This window comes from Panthera onca, chromosome A2 (assembly GCF_046562875.1).
Source record: "Panthera onca isolate mPanOnc1 chromosome A2, mPanOnc1 haplotype 2, whole genome shotgun sequence".
Lineage (NCBI taxonomy): Eukaryota > Metazoa > Chordata > Mammalia > Carnivora > Felidae > Panthera > Panthera onca.
Window position 1 is genome coordinate 10747864 of NC_138340.1, and position 21846 is coordinate 10769709.

The 21846-nt window shown below is 40.0% G+C and overlaps 2 protein-coding genes across 2 annotated transcripts; one reads left to right on the forward strand and one right to left on the reverse strand.

Moving 5' to 3' along the window:
- Positions 1–829: 829 nt before the first annotated feature.
- Positions 830–1914, reverse strand: LOC144614165 (olfactory receptor 7A10-like). Its single transcript, XM_078436735.2, has one exon. The coding sequence runs from the start codon at positions 1912–1914 to the stop codon at positions 946–948; it is 969 nt and encodes a 322-aa protein (XP_078292861.1). The 3' UTR covers positions 830–945.
- Positions 1915–15190: 13276 nt separating this feature from the next.
- LOC132679751 (olfactory receptor-like protein OLF4) lies at positions 15191–16165 on the forward strand. The gene has a single exon (XM_060633581.3). The coding sequence runs from the start codon at positions 15191–15193 to the stop codon at positions 16163–16165; it is 975 nt and encodes a 324-aa protein (XP_060489564.3).
- The last annotated feature ends 5681 nt before the right edge of the window (positions 16166–21846 follow it).

Below are 21846 nucleotides of genomic sequence, written 5' to 3' on the forward strand. Positions count from 1 at the left end.
AAGGAGTTCACTTACTCTGTCTCACAAAGACCATGGCAAGTCCACAGATTTATTCTGTTATTCATACCCACTTTCTGAGATGCATATTTAGAAATGACAAAGTTGGCCACTGACAGAATACCCACCTTGCTTTTGTGATCTATAAATGAGGACTATTATGGTAGGAACTGACAAGGAATATATCCTGAGGATGGTCCCGCCTATCAAAACATTAGTAGAAATCCAGTAATGCCTGCCGGGGGGAATCACGTAGATCAGTGACAAAGTAATTGAAGAATCATGGGTTGTGATTTCTATTTTTATCCTCAATGAAGTTCTGTTTTCAACTGTGTTGAAGAAAATTAGATTTTGCAGACTAAATATGAGTTGTTATAGAGTTAATTTCATGTTGATTCCAGTTCCAGATATGACCTTTTCCTAGAGTGGTTAACATAAACTTTCATACTTGGTATGACTTGGGTATAACAAATTTCCTTTTTCCTAAAGCAGATAATCTAAGGGGGTAGATGCCTTCCCCTGGCAGGAATAACAGCATACCCTCATTCCTTTGCCTTTTCCTGTCATTTAAGATGCACCCAATTTCCTTTATTAAATATTTTATGGCAGGGGTGCGTGAGTGGCTCAGTCAGTTAAGTGTCCAACTCTTGATTTGGTTCAGGTCAAGATCTTAAAAATTGTGGCATTGAGCCCACTTCAGGCTCTGTGCTGATAGGATAGATGTGGCTTGGGATATTCCTTCAACCCCTCTGTCCCTCCACACCCATTCCTGCTCTCTTTCTCAAAATAAATAAATAAACACTAAAAATGACAGAAGAAATAGTTGCTCGTAATGTATGAAAAACTTCTATCAATCAAATACTGTAAAAAGATAGACTGCAGTTTGTCAATCTATGAACTGATACAAATATCATGATCTAGGTTTTCGAGGGTTTGGAGCCCTGTTACTCAAGTCTTTATCCTGAAACAAAGCATCTTATATGCTGAGAACGTCCCTCTGCTAAAGGGCTTTCCCAGGGCTTGCTTGATGTCTCTGTTCCTCAGGCCATAGATGAAGGGGTTCAGCATGGGTGTCACCACCGTGTACATGACTGAGGCTATGGCACTTGTCCTGGAGTTTTGTGCAGCAGCAGAACTCAGATACACCCCAAGGCATGTGCCATAGAACAAAGAGACCACTAAGAGGTGAGACCCACACGTGGAAAATGCTTTATACTTGCCCCTCACTGATGAAATTCTCAAAATGGAAGTGACAATTCTAGAGTAAGAGGAAAGGATGCCAGTGAGTGGGACAACACCCAGAAGTCCACTTGTGAGATAGATCATCAGGTCATTGAGGAAGGTATCAGAGCAAGCAAGTTGGATCACCTGATTAAGTTCACAGAAAAAGTGAAGGATTTCCAGATCTGTGCAAAAAGAGAGTCGCAAAATCAGTAAGTCATGTAATAGAGCGTTAAAAATACTCAATACCCAGGATACCAAGAGCAGGATGCCACAGAACTTGGGATTCATGATGACCATGTAGTGCAGTGGGTGACAGATGGCTACAAACCGGTCATAGGCCATCACGGTCAAGAGGAAGGTGTCTAATACTCCAAAAAGCATGAAAAAGTACATCTGGCTGAGGCAGCCTTCGTAGGTGATCACTTTGCTCTGCGTCTGGATGTTCAGCAGCATCTTTGGGACGGTGGTGGAGGTGAAACAGATGTCTGAAAAGCACAGGTTGGAGAAGAAGAAGTACATGGGCGTGTGGAGGCGGGAGTCTGTGATAATGGCCAGGATCATGAGCAGGTTCCCAGTGAAGGTGACCAGGTACATGGACAGGAACGGCCAAAAGAGCAGTGACTGCAGCTCCCCCTCATCTGAGAGTCCCAAGAGGATAAATTCTGTAACACGGGTTTGATTTCTTCCTTCCATGTGTCTGGTGAAAACAGCTGGAACAGAGACAAGAGCATTGTAAAGGCACAGGCAGTGATCACAGAATCGAAAGAAATGCTGTGTTTTCAACATACTTCACCCATTAATTATTATACACTCCCTACCATTCTTGAATAGGTACCAGAAAATTTCAGAGAATCTGAATGTTCCATGTTTTCCATGAGTCTGAAACTGTTTGCAATTCTTGTTCTGAATCAAAACAATTATTCAAAGCAATGTTCTCCTCCATAAATTTCCTGAGACCTTTTTTTTTTGACCCAACAAAATTTACAAATTATATTGTGACAAGTGTTGTTGAAAGCATAGCAAAAAGTAGTGATGTGTGTTTTACCTTAACAAGACTGAGTCTAAGATGTGTGTGTCTCACAGGAGGAATAGAATATTAATAAAGTAATAAATGACGTTTCAAGTGGTGGTTACAAGTAACTGGTAAAATAATTCAGGACAACGTTTTCCTAAGTGGAAGGGAAACCTGCCTTTGTATCATGTGCGATCAGGAGCTTCTGAGCTGGAAAACTAAGAAATATATGAACCGTGCAGATATCTTTGAAAAAAAAAAAAACACTTAAGGCAGAGAAATCACATGTGGAAAGAACTTGAATCAAGAGCTCACATGAAAGCATCAGGCAACATCAAAAAGAATGTTGTGAGCAGAGCAGGTAACACAACAGGAGTAGGAGTTGGATGCAAATAACAGAGAGAAGAGCTCAAAGCCTTCTGCATCTGTGGAAACATTCTAAGGCAATGGACACCACAGTTCACCATCATTTTTATATGTATATGTTATATATGATGTCTGTCTACAACAGGATACATTTTATGTAATGTATACAAATGGAACATAATTCATTCCTGCATAATTCTCTGTCTTTCTCTCTACCTTTACTCTGGGTCCAGTTGGTCTAATTTCTTCATTTTCTATTGCATAAGACAGCTTCATCTTTCTATAAATGCTTTATGGGTGTGTACTTCACTAATAAATATTCTTTGCACTATACACACATATACATACACACTCACACACACACACACACACACACATGAGTGTGGGTAGGGAGAGAGACAGAGTTCTTCATTATTGTGGTACCGTATACTCTTGTAGCTGAAGCACATCTTTTTAGAAAGCAGAGGACAGGCTACACCATAAGTCAAAGAGCTCCTTTCTCCTAGGAGAATTGCACTTTGTAATGTAGGCATTCCAATGTACTGGTCATGGCTAAGGACCACTAGAACCACACAGAATTAAAAGAATTAACACAAGTCTTTCTCAAAGTCTTCAAAGGGAAATATTTCATACTTTATTCTATCAGGTCAGCATTGCACTGATACCAAAGCCATGAAAAGCCATTGCAAGAAAAGACTACAGAGCAATATTCCCATGAAATATTGATGAGAACTTATTTAAGCGTAGCAGGCTTTTGATCATAGTGTAGGAATGGATTTTGCATTATGACCAAGTGGGATTTATACTTGGAAGGCAAGGATGGTTTAATTAATAACTCTCCTTCAGTGTAGTACAACACGTTAACAGAATGAAGGACAAAAGCACATGATTATATCAACTGATGGTAAATAAAACTGATGGTAAAATAAAATAAAAGTGGAGCGCTCCTTAATAGTAACAGCATTCAAAAACTAAGAATGGAAGGAAGCTTCCACAACACAAAATAGGTCATATGAAAACCCACCTCTAAAATCATTCTCAATAGTGAAACACTGAGAGCGACCCCTAAGATAAGGCAAGACGAGCATGTTTGTTTTCATACCTTTTACACAACGTGGCATTGCCTGTTCCAGACAGAGCAACTAGCCAAAAAAAGAAAAAAGAAAAGAAAGGAAAGAAGGAAATAAAAGGCATCAAAATCAGAATGGAAGAAGTAATATGATTCCTCTTCACAAAAGGTGGTGTTACTAAAAAAAGACATTAAAAACCAGAACAACTGTTAGAGTAATAAACGAATTCAGTAAAGTTGCGGAATATAAGTCAATGCAAACATAAAACTCAGGGGGCCGATGGAATCCTAGAATGGAGTGCACCAAGTGAAAATAAACAATCTAACTGTATTACAATTGCATGACACATTCTCAGTGAAACAAAAAATGTGAAGCAAAAAAATGTGAAGAGAGGCAAGATCTGGGAAAAGAGAAGAGTGTAAAACTGGACTTGAAAGAAATTGCACACAGGTGCTGCACCATACTTGTTTTTTTTTTTAACTTATGAAATTTATTGTCAAATTGGTTTCCATACAACACCCAGTGCTCATCCCCAAAGGTGCCCTCCTCAATACCCATCACCCACCCTCCCCTCCCTCCCACCCCCCCATCAATCCTCAGTTTGTTCTCAGTTTTTAAGAGTCTCTTATGCTTTGGCTCTCTCCCACTCTAACCTCTTTTTTTTCCGTCCCCTCCCCCATGGGTCTCCAGCACCATACTTGTTAAAGTGTATCCAGAAGTTATTGTTAGCAATGCTGATACTCCTGCACATGTGAACTGAATTTGAACATATAAGGAAATGGATAGTAAATGGTGGGAATGAGGTATCACATTTGTTGTGTCATTTTACATGTAAGCAAGGTGGTGTAGCTCTTATGATCCTTTGGTGATAAATTAGTTTTGGAGCCATGAGTATGAACTTGCTTCAGGTTATATAAAAATACAGAGGGTTACATATAGACACATGTATGGATGTCTGCGTATACACAGAGTAGTAAACACTCATGTGTCTTTGCCAGGTCAGTTGAGGGGATATAGAGACCCCGGTAGCAACAAGCACAGCAGGTACCAATCTCTTGAATCTCATCCCATGATCCAACAAAATAAAACAGGGCTCCTTGCAGAAATGACTGATTGTAGAGCTCTGGAGGAAAGTACAGTAAGCTGAAGGTGAAGCTGAAGCATCTTTTCCTGTAAGACAGTAATGAAATGCTACCCCCCAAAAGCCAAGAATGATGGAGACATGCCAAAGGGACATATCAGTAACTGAAGGAGCTCTCCATTGCCACAGCTGAAACCATTTGAGCAACAAAATAAAGTAGTATTGGGGTATAACACAGAGTATATAATGTAAATAATTGAAAAAAATAAGGAAGACACAATCTCCAGTGTAGAAGAAAACCAATGATTTACACAAATATTCTACACTTAAGGAGGTGTGAGATAACTACCACTACTTAAAGATGGGGTTGTGCGTAGAAATTTCCTACAGGAGGACAGGATGGAAAGAAAGGGGAAAGACACATCTGACAAATCCCGTGTCAGCCAGGACATCGATATCAACACCAATGAGAAATAGTCTGCTGATAGTGTGTACCCTTGATGTCAGGAAATGAACATGCCTCTTTCCCTCTCTAGTCTTCTTGTCCAACATCCACGTCCCAGTCTTCTCATGAAAAGAAAGAATAATAAGGCAAGTCCAAAAGACTTACAGAATGCCTGACCAGTACTCTTAGCACTATCAATTGCTTCAAGAACAAAGGAAGACTGAGGAAAAAGGCACTGCATGTGGAAGGTCAACGGATAGGACGATTAAAAGTAACATGTGTAAGAGAGAGGATGTGTTCATAACAGGAGAAACTGGAAAGGAGCTTATGAGAACCGTCTGAAAAAACACAGCAAGTTTGTTTTGTACATGTACCACTGTTCAAATATGAAAGCCAATTAAAGTTAAAATTATTATTGAATTTAAAAAATCTTTGGAAACACCGTGTTCTGAGATTGTCCCAAAGAGTCTGGTAGGTGCCCTGTATGACCAGTGTCGCTGCTGTCAGTAACTCTTCCCATCAGTAACATTAAATAATCATACCACGTACAGTTTTTGAAATGTTTCAATGAAATGATGACTATACGGTATCTGCATTGTTTCTAGTAAACATTTAAGAATGAATGAAAAAATTCATCTGAATTTCTGGATTCACGATTTCCACCCCTCCGAGACCCATTCTGTGCCTGGTGCTGTTTCTATCCCTCAATAACACTCTCCCACTCTGAATGCAGCAATAGTTTCTTCCTCACAATAACCTGGGTCGTTTTTCCATAGACAAAATCTTGTCGTAGCTGTCCCCTGACATAAAAACGGCACTGACACTTCATAATTTCAGATTTCAATTTTGACCTTGTAGCCAAAATGTAAGATTGTCTCTTAATCTGACTATTGCCTACCCAGCCAGGTTCATTTGGATTCACTTTGCAGACCTGCTCCTGACTGTTGGTTAGACAGTAAGAAGTATTTCTAATTCCAGCAGCACAACTCCCACTCTACTTAATCTCTAAATTTCCTTCTCTGCTCTTTCTTCCTGGACTTCTCACATCCCTTGTCTCCATGAAAAATCCCCAACACCACTTTCAAGGCTCAGCACCTATAAGCTTCTATGCAAAGCCTTCACTGACTCCTGTGAAAGAGTGGTCTTTCATGAAAACAATTACAAATAAAATAAAGAGACAACGTTAGGGGGAGGACATGTGTTATGGAGGAGACAGATCAGGGGAGATGGTCTAGTGTATCCAGAGTTGCCCTCCAGAATCAAAGCCTTAATGGGCAGGACTTGGCATCAAAATTCTCCTTAACTTATTGTCCCTGTTGATGTCCCCAAAGTAACTACAGATACAAGGGGTCCCTCCCACCATAACACATTTATGCAGTCCTTCTAAAGATGCCCTGACTCACCCAGATGTTAGCACAGAGCAGCGGGAGATCAATGACCCAGTCTCTCCCATGGATGAGTGATGTGGTTGGAAGTTATGTCCCCAGGAAGGGAAGAGACATGGCCCCACTCGTGAAGGCTGTAGAACATGGCTATGTGCTCATATCATCAGAGATTACAGGAGTCGACTTCCTGGGTGCGGCAAAGGCATTTTCAATTTCTGTACCTGCAGGGAATAAACTCCCATGAGTCTCATTAAAGAAATAATCTTTTGTCTCTCTTTCCCTTATGAGCCTAGGGTCTCTGGAGCTAGGAGAGAAAAACAGAATGCAAACTCATCCCAGTGTTGGAACACAGCCTGGAATTCCCTGAATGTCTCTTATGCCATTAAACTCTCTTATCTCAAAAGGAGATCCACTGTCTTTAGACATTCTCGCCAATAAGTCAGAGCACCCCGTCATAAGTATACAATTCTTTATTCAGAAATTCTGTATTCCTTCACTCTTTTCTTTATCCCATCTGTACACATTCTGTTGGCTCACAATCATGGAACTCCCAGCCTCCACAGTGTCTCTCCTTTTCTCCTCTTTCTCCTTTCTCCTTCATTGTGGGCAATGTCTGTTTAATATCACTCAGCCATTTGCTTCCTTAAGCATCTTACTAACTCTTCATTAGCAGTTGCTTTACACTAGGCACTAAACTACATCCTGGGAAGGATGAAAGTTGTAAGAAATGGTCTCTTCTCTTGAGGAGCTCACAGTCTCAACAGAGTGAGAAAAAAAGATAAATGAATGTGCTAAGTTGGAGAGGCGCTGACACCTGATGAAGAGAAGACCAACAGAGTCACCTCTTCCGGAAGAGATGGGTGAAGGGAGTACAAACAAGCCACTAATTGTCCCGAGTCTTCATGTGGGTGAAGGTGGTAAGGGCACTCCAAGATGAAGCCCGGCAGCCAATGAGGGAAATACTTCACACTTGCTACCAACAATCAGAAGGCAAGAATGACAACTCAAAAATTACTCTGAGCCATTAGACAGCATTCAGAGAGCAGAGATGCTGATATTTTGGCTCTCAGCTTGACACGTATTTAGGAAAATAGCTGCAAGTCAGTGCAGATCTCGTGACGGGATGTCCAGGACCAAGCTCTCCCTGTGAAAAACTCATCCTGCAACAATGTTAGACAGAGACTGTTGCTACTACAATACCCTAAGAAAAGTGTAGATGGAAAAATAGGGAATCAATGGACCCCAGTGAAGAGCAAAAAAGTAATAAACATTATGTCAGTTTGCGACTTGGAAGGACCTAGAGGGTATGGTGCTCAGGGAAACGAGTCCGTCAGAGAAAGACAAACACCATTTGATTTCACTCCTGTGTGGAATGTAAGAAACAAAACAAATGAGCAAACGTGGAAAAAAGGAGAAACAACAAAACCAGACTTTTAACACGGAGAACAAACTGGTGGTTGTCAGAGAAAAGGTGGCTACGGTTGGGTGAGATAGATAAAGGGAATTAAGGGTACACTTATCCCCATGAGCACTGAACAGTATATAGAATTGCTGATGCATTACATTGTGCATCTGAAATTCATATAGCTCTGTCTGTAAAGTATACTTCAGTAAAAATAATGGTTGGGTAAGGAGGAAAATATAATAGAGGAGTCACCACATTTTAATTTTTAAATGACTAGCTTTCACAACAACAAGAAAAATAGGTATATAACTCAATGAAATAGGAGGCAGCCCAGAAATAAATCCTCATACATACTACTAAATGACTTTTGACAAGACTGCAGCATATTTCAATGGTATATAGGCAGTCCTTTGAAGCAAATGTGATGGAAAACTGGATATCCACGTGCAAAATGAGGAAGGCGACCCTTCTTTCCACATCTACAAACGTGACTCCAAATGGGTCACAGATCTAAACATTAGATCTTGAGAAACTTGACAGAAGACCATGGGGGAGGGGAAGGGAAAAAAAGTTACAGAAAGGGAGGGAGGCAAACCATAAGAGGCCTGGATACTGAGAATGGACTGAGGGTTGATGGGGGGTAGGGGAGAGGGGAAAGTGGGCGATGGGCATTGAGGAGGGCACTTGGATGAGCACCGGGTGTTGTATGGAAACCAATTTGACAATAAATTATATTAAAAAAATAAAAAATAAACATAAGATATAAAACTGTAAATAAACACTTAGAAGAAAACATACAGATACATCTTTGTGACTCTGGATTTGACAAAGATCTCTTGGATATAACATCAAAGACACAGGCAGCTAGAGAAACAATTACGTCAGCAAAATCAAAATATTTGTGCCTGAAGGGCACTATTTCCAAATGAAAAGGAAACCGAAAAATGGAGAAACTATTGCTGAATCACACACCTGATAAAAGATTAATATGCAAACTGTGTACAGAATTTCAAGAATTCTTGAAAAAAAAAACCGCAACTCAATTTTAAAAAGGTGGCGCTGGGGCAAATTGGTGTCTCAGTCGGTTGAACGTCTGCACTAGATTTGGGCTTGGATCACGACCAGGATTCTTGGATCGAGCCCTGTGTCAGGCTCTGTGCTGTGCAGGGAGCCTGCTTGGGATTCTCTCTCTCCCTCGCCCCTCTATCCCACTTACATGCTCTCTCTCTTTAAACTTTTTTTTTTTTAAGACAAAACTTATTTAAATACCTGTTAGTCAACACACAGTGTCATATTAGTTTCAGGTGTACAATAGAGTGAATCAATACTTCCATAATACAAACTTTTACAATATATATTTTTAAACAATACTGCCCATGAGGATGTGGAGAAAGGGGAACCTCTGCACTGATGGTGGGAAGGCAAACTGCTGCAGCCACTGTGGAAAACAGTATGAAGATTCCTCAAAAAGTGAAAAATAGAAGGACATTTGTTGCTTCACCGTCATAAAGAATGAAATCTTGCCATTTGAAATGACATGGATGGAACTAGCATGTATTGTGCCACACAAAATAAGTCAGAGAAAGAGAAATTTCATACAATATCATTCATATGTGGAATTTAAGAAACAGAACAGACAAACAGGGAAAGGGAGAGAAAACTAATATGAGATAAAAACATAGATAGCAGCAAACCATAAGAGACTCTTAACCACAGAGAACAAAGTGAGTGTTGCTGGAAGAGAGGTGGATGGGGGAGACTCTAGATGGGTGATGGGCATTAAGGGAGGCACCTGTTGCAATGAGCACCGTGTATTCTATGCAGACAACGAATCACTAAATTCTACTCCAGAGACTAATAGTGTACTCTATGGTAACTAACTTGAACTTAAATAAACTCTTGGAAGAAAAACAACAGAGGTACCCTACAATCCAGTAATCACACTACTGGGTCATTACCCCCCAAAATACAAAACACTCATTCAAAGGGATAAATGCACTTCTATGTTTTTAGCGCTATCACTTACAGTGGCCAAATAATGGAAGCAGCCGACATGTCCATTGATAAGATGAATGGATAAAAATCTGGTATAGACGTACAATGGAATACTACTCACCCATAAAAATGAATGATGTCTTCCCATTCGCAACAACTTGGATGGAGTCAGTGAGTATAACGTTGAGCAAAATAAGTCAGGTAGAGAAAGACAAATACCACATGACCTCACGCATGTGTGGAATTTAAGAAACAAAACAAATGAGTACAAGAGGAAAAGAGAGCGAGGAGAAGCTTATGGTTCCCAGAGGGGAAAGGAGGAGATGGGGGAAATAGGTGATGGGGATCAAGCAGTGCATTTGCTGTGATGAGCACTGGGTGTTTCATGGAGGTGTTGAAGCACTACCTTATACACCTGAAACTGATATTACACTGTATGTTAACTACATAGGAATTAAAACTTTTAAATAAATTTTTAAAAAAGTAAAACTAATGGGGAGCCTGGTTGCTTCTGTCGGTTAAATGTCTGACTCTTGGTTTCAGCTCGGCCATGATCTCACAGTTTGTGAGTTCGAGCCCCACGTCTGGCTCTGCACTGACTGCATGGAGCCTGCTTGGGATTCTCTCTCTCCCTCTCTCTCTGCCCCTCCCCTTCTCATGCTCGTGTGATCTCTCTCTCTCTCTCTCTCTCTCTCTCTTTCTCTCAGAATAAACAAAGTTAAAAAATAAAAAATACATTTATAAAAAAACTAAAACTAATTTTGGAAAACAAAAAAAGGCAATGGACTCAAGAATTTATAGCAATGGCTACTTAGCACATGAAAGATGCACAACATGACTAATCACTACAGAAATGCAAATAAAAACCATAGCGTGATACCACGCCACACACACTAGGATGACTGTTGTAAAACCAAAACAGAAAATGAGTGTTGGTGAGGAGGTGAAGAAACTGGAACTCCGTTGTGCTTTGCTGATGAGAATAAAATGTAGAATTTCATTCGATGCAGTAGTTTTCCTTCTGTTTATATACCCACTTAAACACCCCAAAAGAATGTAAAGCAGGGAGCAAAACACATATTTCTACACCAATTTCATAACAGATTATTCACAGTAATGAAAATGTGGAGACAACCCAAATGTCCATCAAGAAACTCACAGATAAACGAAGTGTCGTGAACGCAGACAGTGGGACAGCATTCAGCCTTTACAATGAACGGAATTCTGGCATAGTCTACAACATGGGTGAAACTCTCAAACACGAGGCTAAGTGTCAGAAGCCAGACACAAAAGGACCAGTTTCACACAGTGACATCTACGTGAGGTATCTAGAGTACTCGGTTTTAGAGAGAGAAGGTAGGAGGGTGGGAGACAGGGGCTGGGCTAAGGGGCAATGCGGATATAGTATTTCAAGGGCACAAAGGTTCAGTTTGAGACAATGAGAAAGTTCTGGAGATTGATAGAGGTGGTGGTTGCTCAACAGAGAGAAAATACTTAATGCCACATAAGTATATCTCAAAGTGTTCAAAATATAAATTTTATATAGACTTTACCCTAACAAAAAAGAATTTTAAAAGAGTGACATGTTCTAAAAGAATTTCAGGGGTGCCTGGTGGTTCAGTTGGTTAGGCATCTGACTCTAGATTTCGGCTCAGGTCATGATCTGACCTGAGGCCAGTTTCCTGAGTTCCAGCCCCACATTGGGCTCTTCACTGGCAGTATGGAGCCTGCTTAGGATTTTCTCACTCTCCCTCTTTCTATCCCAATCCAGCTACTTCTTTCTCTCTCTCAAAGTAAATGAATAAACTTAAAAAAAAAAAAAAAAGAATTTCAGTGCCATAAATAGCTTAATATGATGTAGAGGAAGGAATCCAAAATACAAGGAGACAAGGGCATCGTGATATGTTTATCTTGTGTGATTCAATGTCTCAACCCCAAAGTATACCAAAACTGAGGTTTCAGACGACATGAAATTCATAAGGTCATTGAGAACTACCTTGGGAAGCGCCTAAAGTCTTCCCTCACAAGCTCTACAGAGCTTGCCCTCCATATGACAGACTTACCATGGACATGCTGAAATTGAAATGCCTTTGTCCTGACTTCAGCCCCTCCTGAACTGCCAGAGGCCATGTCAGCAGCTGTCCAACACCATTTGAGGTATGCTATTCATAGTGCATGTAAGAGTTCATCATTTTCATCCAAATTGGTGAGGCCACAGGGATTTTTAGAAATGACAAATTCATCAGGGTGTCTCCAAGAGACAGAATTGATGGGCAGCTCACCAAGGGCACATCGGATTTGTGTAACTAAAAAAAAAAAAAATCCACCTCTAATAATCATGAAGACAAGATTGACCTGAGTCACCACAATAAGGGGTCATAATCTCGGACTATCCGTCCTGAGACTGTTCACTGACCCAGATCCTCAATTGATGGGACCATTTACACCTGATTGAAGGCTGTAAAATGACAACAAGTATTTACATTTTCCTCCAAACACAACCCAAAGGCTCTGAGATGATGGCGCTGGCTAGCTTATAATGGTTCATGGGGACCGTGGTCTGAACCAAAATTGGCGCCTTGATATTGGGCAATATGAGAGCAACTATACCATGGAAATTGGCAAATGCTATAAAGAAGCTTTCTTCTTATTCCTTTGTTTTTATTTTCTGCCTTTCTTCTTGCTTTCCCTGTTTCTTTTTGTCTGTGCATTTGAGATATCATTCCATGAACATTTATCTGCATACTAGTGTTTGAAAAGACCTGTGAACTTTCAGCTGGAAAACTGTGAATCAGGTAATAGGGAATTACCATTATCGCCTACAATCCAAGTGGGGGACTCTGGCATCAGGTGATAAGGAGACATTCGTCTTACTCTGACTCACACAGCACAGGTTATGTCCATAAGTGTATCCTGATCTCACTGCTAATTCCTGGGGTGCAAGATTAGAAAAGATGGAGGTGGCAATAAGCAGAGTAGCCTTATTGTGTGTGAGATCTGTGAAGAGCCTATTACGGTAGGAAGTGCTGAGGGAAATCATGAGACAGTGCTGCCCCCTACCAAATATTAAGAGAAAAGTAATAACGCATCCCTGGGAGAATCACCAAGGTTGACACCATCAAGGCCTGAAACAGCAGGAGCTGCAATTTCTGTTACCTTCACACTTAATTTATGGTTAGGACTGTGTGAGGGGAAACTACAGATTGCATACTGAATGTGGATTATTGTAAGCTAATCACACAGGGTTCCCGGTGGCTCTGCTCTTATAGATATGATCACTTGCCAAGGTGAATTGGCATAAAACCCTGGAAACTCATCTATAAATTCTGGCATGTTCAATGATTTTCCTCCAAAAGCAGATACTCTAACAGGTACCTGTTTTCAACCCACAGAAGAAGCATTTCACATTTACTCCCTGTCTCCTATCACATTTTAAGTATTCAATTTGCTATATTATATATATGTTTCTAAAAATACATGAAATGGGAGCCCCTGGGGGTCTCAGTTGGTTGAGTGTCCATCTTTGGTTCAGGTCATGATCTCCCAATTCCTGGGTTCAAGCCAAGCATCAGGCTCTGTGCACACGGCTCAGAGCCTGGAGCCTGCTTCTGATTCTATGTCTCCCTCTGTCTCTGGCCTTCCTCTTTCTCTCTCTCCCTCTCTCTCTCTCTCAAAAAATGAATAAACATTAATTTTTTTTTAAATCCATGCAGTAGAATTTAATGAGAGGTCTCAACAGTTTTAAAGAAGTACAGAAGACTGCAAAGGAAACAATCAACAAAACTAAAAGGCAACCGATGGAATGGGAAAAGATGTTTGAAAACGATATATCAGACAAGGGCTAGTATCCAAAATCTATAAAGAACTCACCAAACTCCACACCTGAAAAACAAATAACCCAGTGAAGAAATGGGCAGAAGACATGAATAGACACTTTTCTAAAGAAGACATCCAGATGGCCAACAGGCACATGAAAAGATGCTCAACGTCACTCCTCCTCAGGGAAATACTAATTAAAACCACACTGAGATATCACCTCATGCCAGTCAGAGTGGCTAAAATGAACAAACCAGGAGACTATAGATGCTGGCGAGGATGTGGAGAAACGGGAACCCTCTTGCACTGTTGGTGGGAATGCAAATTGGTGCCGCCGCTGTGGAAAACAGTGTGGAGGTTCCTCAAAAAATTAAAAATAGATCTACCCTATGACCCAGCAATATCACTGCTAGGAATTTACCCAAGGGATCCAGGAGTGCTGATGCATAGGGGCACTTGTACCCCAATGTTTATAGCAGCACTGTCAACAATGGCCAAATTATGGAAAGGGCTTAAATGTCCATCAACTGACAAATGGATAAAGAAATTGTGGTTTATATACACAATGGAATCCTACTTGGCAATGAGAAAGAATGAAATATGGCCTTTTGTAGCAATGTGGATGGAACGAGAGAGTGTTATGCTAAGTGAAATAAGTCATGCAGAGAAAGACAAATACCATATATTTTCACTCTTATGTGGATCCTGAGAAACTTAACAGAAGACCGTGGGGGAGGGGAAGGGAAAAAAAGTTACAGACAGGGAGGGAGACAAACCATCAGAGACTCTTAAAAACTGAAAATAAACTGAGGGTTGATGGGCGGTGGGAGAGAGGGGAGGGTGGGTGATGGGCATTGAGGAGGGCACCTGTTGGGATGAGCACTGGGTGTTGTCACATAAATGGAATTATTTTATTTTGTTTTCAGATTGTTTATTCTTCGTATATAAAAATGCAGTTGAGTTCTTGAGGGTTGGCTTTGTATCCAGTTACTTGGCTGAATTCATTTATTAGTGGTATTAGTCCTTTTGTGGCATCTTTAGGATTTTCTACATATAAGATCACATCATCTACATACATAAATTTCTTTCTTTCTTTCCAGTTTGGATACGTTTTCTCTCTTTAACTGCTCTGGCCAGAACTTGCAGTGTTATGTTGAGTAGAAGATGTTAAAGTGGGCACCCTTTCCTTATTCCTGATCATACAGAAAAATGCATACTGTATCACCCTTGAGTATCATGCTTGGTGTGGGTTTTTCACTAATGGCTTTATGTTGAGATAGGTTCCTTCTATTCCCACATTTTAGTGTTTTTATCATGTTCCATACACAAATATAAAAAATTAATTTCTTGAGTGCAGAATATAAACAATAATGTACCAGCCAGGTTAGTAATGCATGATTGTGTCATGTTCTTCTTATTTTGATAGTCACATCAACTATACGGAACTAGGCAACGATACACGAAGTTCAGAATTTCTTCTTCTGGGACTTTCAGAGGAACCAGAATTGCAACCCTTCCTCTTTGGGCTGTTCCTGTCCATGTACTTGGTCACCATACTTGGGAATCTGCTCATCATCCTGGCTGTAAACTCTGACTCCCACCTCCACACGCCCATGTACTTCTTCCTCACCAACCTGTCCTTTGTAGACATCTGTGTCACTTCCACCACAGTCCCCAAGATGCTGGTGAATATACAAACACAGAGAAAGGTCATAACTTATGAAAGCTGTATCACGCAGATATACTTTTTCGTACTCTTTGTAGTTTTGGACAATTTCCTCCTGACTGTGATGGCATATGACCACTTTGTAGCCATCTGTCACCCACTGTGCTACACAGTTATCATGAACCCCAAGTTCTGTGGGCTGCTGGTTCTGGTGTCCTGGATCGTGAGTGTCCTGAATTCCTTGTTACAAACCTTAATGGTGTTGCAGCTGTCCTTCTGTACAGGCATGGAAATCCCCCACTTTTTCTGTGAACTCAGTCAGATGATCCAACTTGCCTGTTCTGACACCTTTCTTAATGACATGGTAACGTGTTTTACAACTGTGCTGTTGGGTGGTGCTCCCCTGGCTGGGGTCCTTTACTCTTATTCTAAGATAGTTTCCTCCATACGTGGGATCTCATCAGCTCAGGGCAAGTATAAAGCATTTTCCACCTGTGCATCTCACCTGTCAGTTGTCTCCTTATTTTACTGTACAGTCCTAGGAGTGTACCTCAGCTCTGCTGCTACCCAGAGCTCACTCTCAAGTGCCACAGCCTCGGTGATGTACACGGTGGTCACGCCCATGCTGAACCCCTTCATCTACAGCCTGAGGAACAGAGACATAAAGGAGGTTCTAAATGTATTTTTCAGAGGGAAGCCATAAAAAGGCCATTTCTTAAGAAGTACCAGTCATTGCAGGCTTACTGCTTAATAGCCTGAATTTGTGATTTTTTAACCAGATCATGAAAGAAGAACTTAATGCCTCTATTTATAGCCTAGAGTTTCAGTTTTTCTAAAGTTCAACTGCTTTATTGAATTTAAATAAGTCCCTGTGGTTAACTCTCTGCTCCTGATACCCAAGAGTTTTTCCTTTTTTTCTCCCTAGTTTCCAAAGTTAGTCCCCACCTTGAATCAGAACAATTGGGAAATTCCCATTTGCCTCATATAGTGATGAACGGTCCTAGTTTTATGGAATAAACTACATTTGGCAACTGAAGCCATGTATATAATTTTATCGTAGAGGAAATTGTGCGATCACAGGTTTTTTTTTTTCACTCTGTGTCTGCCATTCCTTTATAGATTCTACCTTAAATGCTCTTCCTGATAATGTAGACATTAACATACTAGTTTGTTTTGTCACTAGTCGTGGGGTTTTAGGATCCTCGTTAGGATCCTGTTCTCTCTCTTATCAGCTCAGCATCCACAGTATCCCTGGCACAGAATAGCAAGGCAAAAATTCCTTATGAAAAACATGCTCTGCTCCAAGTGTAAAGTACAGAAAGACAAATTTGCATAAACCAAGTGACTAATATGGGGTTACTATCCGAGAAGACCTGAAAAAAATGATGACATAAAATTTTCAATCACGCCGTATTTTATTGCACAAAATCTGTTTTTGATGATGTATAACTACTTATTGAGGTGTGGGATATTTGGTGTCCATGTTTAAAGGGATTTATTAATTGGAGTGAAGAATCTAGTGGCAGATTTTATACTATTTCATTGGATGATACTGCTGTTTCTATTTGAAAATTTCTAGTGCTGCCTACAAATATTATGATTTCCATTGCCCTAAACTTAATATCTCCCCCTTTAAAAATGATGTCCTAAAAATGATAGAGTGAGTGAACAATATGTGTATTCACTCTCTCATTACGTTCTTTCACTTTTTTATGCTCTAAAATCTCTTCAATCCTCATGATCAAAGGATGACTCAGACAAGAGCTTGAATTCATGCCCAGTGATGTTCTGGGAATGGAGACTTGTGCCTGAGAGTCCTACAAGTTATCCGTGCAAAAACATACAGGTCTTTCCAATCTCTACCTGGAAGAGATAGTACCTTTTTAATACAGTTACCTAAAATTAATGTGACTAACCAGGTCATTATGAATGCTCCCTTCAAATATCAGAACAAATGCCAAAAAAGAAGCAGCAGTAGGTTATTCTTAATATTCTCAGTACTATTTACATTGATTATTGTGTCAGTAAGCTATATGCTTACTGCATGACAAGCCATGCCAAAAGTAAATGTTTTAAGATAATGCTTTAAACATTTTTTTAAATATGAAATTTATTGTCAAATTGGTTTCCATACAACACCCAGGGCTCATCCCAAAAGGTGCCCTCCTCAATGCCCATCACCCACCCTCCCCTCCCTCCCACCCCCCATCAACCCTCAGTTTGTTCTCAGTTTTCAAGAGTCTCTCATGTTTTGGCTCCCTCCCTCTCTAACCTTTTGTTTGTTTTTCCTTCCCCTCCCCCATGGTCTTCTGTTAAGTTTCTCAGGATCCACATAAGAGTGAAAACATATGGTACCTGTCTTTCTCTGTATGACTTATTTCACTTAGCATCACACTCTCTAGTTCCATCCACGTTGCTGCAAAAGGCCATATTTCATTCTTTCTCATTGCCATGTAGTACCATTGTGTATATAAACCACAATTTCTTTATCCATTCATCAGCTGATGGACATTTAGCTCTTTCCATCATTTGGCTATTGTTGAAAATGCTGCTATAAACATTGGGGTACAAGTGCCCCTATGCATCAGTACTCCCGTATCCCTTGGGTAAATTCCTAGCAGTGCTATTGCTGGGCCATAGGGTAGATCTATTTTTAATTTTTCAAGGAACCTCCACACTGTTTTCCAGAGCAGCTGCACCAATTTGCATTCCCACCGGCAGTGCAAGAGGGTTCCCGTTCCTCCACATCCTCACCAGCATCTATAGTCTCCTGGTTTGTTCATTTTAGGCACTCTGACTGGCATGAGATGGTATCTCAGTGTGGTTTTAATTAGTATTTCCCTGAGGAGGAGTGACGTTGAGCATCTTTTCATGTGCCTATTGGCCATCCGGATGTCTTCTTTAGAGAAGTGTCTATTCATGTTTTGTGACCATTTATCCACTGGGTTATTTGTTTTTCGGGTGTCGAGTTTGGTGAGCTCTTTTGGATACTAGCCCTTTGTCTGACATGTCATTTTCAAATATCTTTTCCCATTCTATTGGTTACCTTTTAGTTTTGTTGACTGTTTCCTTTGCAGTGCGGAAGCTTTTTATCTTTTTATCTTTTATCATTTATCTTTTTTAGCTCTTTAAATATATGTTTTAGTTAGTTAATATGTAGTGAAGTAGAATTCAGTGATTCATCACTTACATACAACACCCAGTGCTCACCACAACAAGTTCCCTCCTTAGTACCCATTACCCATCTAGCCCATCTCTCACCCACCTCCCTCTGTCAACCCAGAGGTTGTTCTCTATCATTAAGAGCCTCTTCTGGTTTGTTTGCCTCTCTTCCCTCTCCCTTATGTTCATATGTTTTGTTTCTTAAATTCCACACAGGAGTGAAATCATATGATCTTACTCTTGTCCTTACTGACTTATTTCAGTCAGCATAATACATTCTAGCTCCATCCATCACATGGGGGTCTGTATTGGGGAAGTCTTTTGGTCTCTGTTGGTCTCCTCATGAGGTGGTGGTCAGCTGTGGGTCAGCTGGAGGAGCTCTGTTAATCTTGGCTGTGTTCTCACATATGGGGGCTTGCTGGTGATAGGCTGGTCTAGGCTGGCTTTCATTAGAGCAACAGGGCTCTGCTCCACGTGATTTCTCTTCTTACAGCAGGCTAGCTTGGACTTGTTTCCATGGCAGAGACAGGGTTCCAAGAGCGCAGCAGAAACACACCAAGGACCCTTCAGACACACTGTCATTTTCACCATACACTCTTAGCCAAGGCAAATAAAATACTAAATTCAGTCCAGATTTGAAAGTGGAGAAATCGACCCCACCTCTCAATGGGAGGAGCTTCCCAATCACATTGCAAAGTACACGAATACAGAGATAAGTGGTGAATTGGGTCCACCTCTGCAAAAGGTCTACCATAAGTGTAGTTTTCAATACAATAAAGTTTATTGGTGTGGGGCAGAAAATCAACACACAGAACAATATAGTGCAGTACAATATAGTGATTCAACCATTCAACACATTACTCATTGCTCATCACTGTGAGTGTGCTCTTAAGGATTGAGTCTATAGGATTTTCTTTACTTTTTTTTCAATGTTTATTGATTTTTGAGAGACAGAGAGAGACAGATCATGAATGGGGGAGGGGCAGAGAAAAAGGAAGACACAGAGTCCAAAGCAGTCTCCAGGGTCTGAGCTGTCAGCATAGAGCCCGATGCAGTACTCAAACTCATGAACCCTGAGATCATGACTTGAGCCAAAGTCGGACTCTTAACCAACTGAACCACCCAGGTGCCCTGACTTTACAGGGTTTTCTATATTCAGTTCGTATCATCTGTGAATAAAGACAATTTTACTTCTTTCTTTCTGATTTGTAATCCAGTGAAGAAATGGGTGGAAGACATGAATAGACACTTTTCCAAAGAAGACATCTGGGTGCTTTTTACTTTCTCAATCTTTCCTGATTGTTCTAGCTAGGACATGAAGGATTATGTTGAATAGGAGCAGTGAGAGTGGACCCCCTTGTGTTGCTGCTGATCTCAGAAGAGACATTTTCTAATCTTTCACCACTAGGTACAATGTTATTGTGGGTTTGTCATATACAGCCTTTTGCTTTTCTTGTTGAGGTGTGTTCCTCTTATACCCAGTTTGTCAAAGATTTTTAAAAAAATCATTAAAGGATGCTGTATTTTGTCAGATGCCCTTTCTGCATGTATTGAAATGATCATATGATTGTTATATTTCACCCTATGAATGGGGTGTATCATATTTAGTGATTTGTTTGTGCTCAACAATCCCTGTACCCCAGGGATAAATCCCACTTGATCATGGTGTAAAATCCCTTCAATGTGTTGTTTGATTCATTTTGCTAGTATTTTTCAAAAATTTTGTGTCTGTGTTCATCAGGGACATTGGTCTATAGTTTTATTTTTTTGTACTGGCCTTTTCTGACTTTGGTATTAAGGCAAATCTGGCCTTGGAAAATGAGGTTGAAACGTGTCTTCCTCTCTAGTTTCTGGAAGGGTTTGAGAAGAATTTGTCATTAATTCTTCTTTACATGAGTGGTAGAATTCACCTATGAAGGTCTCTGCTCATGGGCTTTTGTTGCTGGGAGATTTTTGATTACTAATTTAATACCCTTACTCATTATTGGTCTGTTCATATTTCCTATATCTTCCTGATTTTGTCTTGGTAAATTGTATGTTTCTAGGGATTTATCCATTTTTTTTCTAGGTTGTCCAAATTGTTGGAATGAGATCATTCATAGTAGTCTCCTATTATTCTTTGCATTTCTATGATATTGGTTGTAAGGTATAATATTTTGCTGCTGATTATATTTATTTAAGCCTTCTCCTCCTTTTTTTGTCTACCTAAGGGCTTGTCAATTTTGCTTCACTTTAAAAAATTGGCTCTTCACTTTGTTAATCTTTTCTATTGGTTTTCTGGTCTATATATCATTTATGTATTCTCTGATATTTATTTCTTTTCCTCTGTTGATTTGGACTTAGTTGGTGCTTCTTTTTTCCAGGCCTTTGAATCAAAGTTTAGGTTATTTACTTAAGGTCTTTTTATTTGTCTTAATGTAGGCATTTGTTGCTCTAAACTTCTCTATTGGAGCTGCTTTTGTAACATACCATAAATTGTGATATGCGTTGATTCCATTTTAATTTGATTCATGATTTTTAAATTTTAGTTTTCATGTCTTCTTTCACCCATCAGCCACTCACAAGTGCATGGTTTAAATCCCACAAACTTGTGACCATCTCAGGTATCTGTACTTTTACATTAACTACAGCATTATTCAGGATAGCCACGATTTGGAAACAGCCCAGCATCCATCAACAGATGAATTAATAATGATGGCATATCTATCAGTGGAGTTCAGCAATAATAAATGAAGACATTTTTTCCTTGCTCAACCATGAATGGACCCCAAGGGCATTATGCTAAGTGACATAGAGAAAGACAAATACTGTATGATCTCACTTATATGTGAAATATAAAAATCTGAACCATAGAAACAGAGAGTAGGTTGATGTTTGATAGTGGCTGGGGTTTGGGGAAATGAGAAGATGTTAGTGAAAGTCTATAAACCTTCAGTTATAAGATGAATAAGTTCTGGGGACTTAATGTACAACATGGCTATTATGATTAACTCTATTGTGTTGTATACTTGAATGTTGCTAATAGAGTATTTAGTAAATGTTCTTACAACAAAAAGAAGTGGTAACTATGTGAAGTGATGGATGTGTTCACGGACCTATTATGGTGATCATTTCACAACATATATGTACATGAAATCACCAAGTTGTATGCTTAAATTTCCACAATTTATATGTCAATTAAATTTCAATAAGGCTGGAAAAATGAAGAAAAACATTCCTATG

Bases quoted from the DNA above. Each gene is read 5' to 3' on its own strand.
- LOC144614165 (XM_078436735.2), bottom strand. From the start codon at position 1,914: ATGGAAGGAAGAAATCAAACCCGTGTTACAGAATTTATCCTCTTGGGA.
- LOC132679751 (XM_060633581.3), top strand. From the start codon at position 15,191: ATGATTGTGTCATGTTCTTCTTATTTTGATAGTCACATCAACTATACG.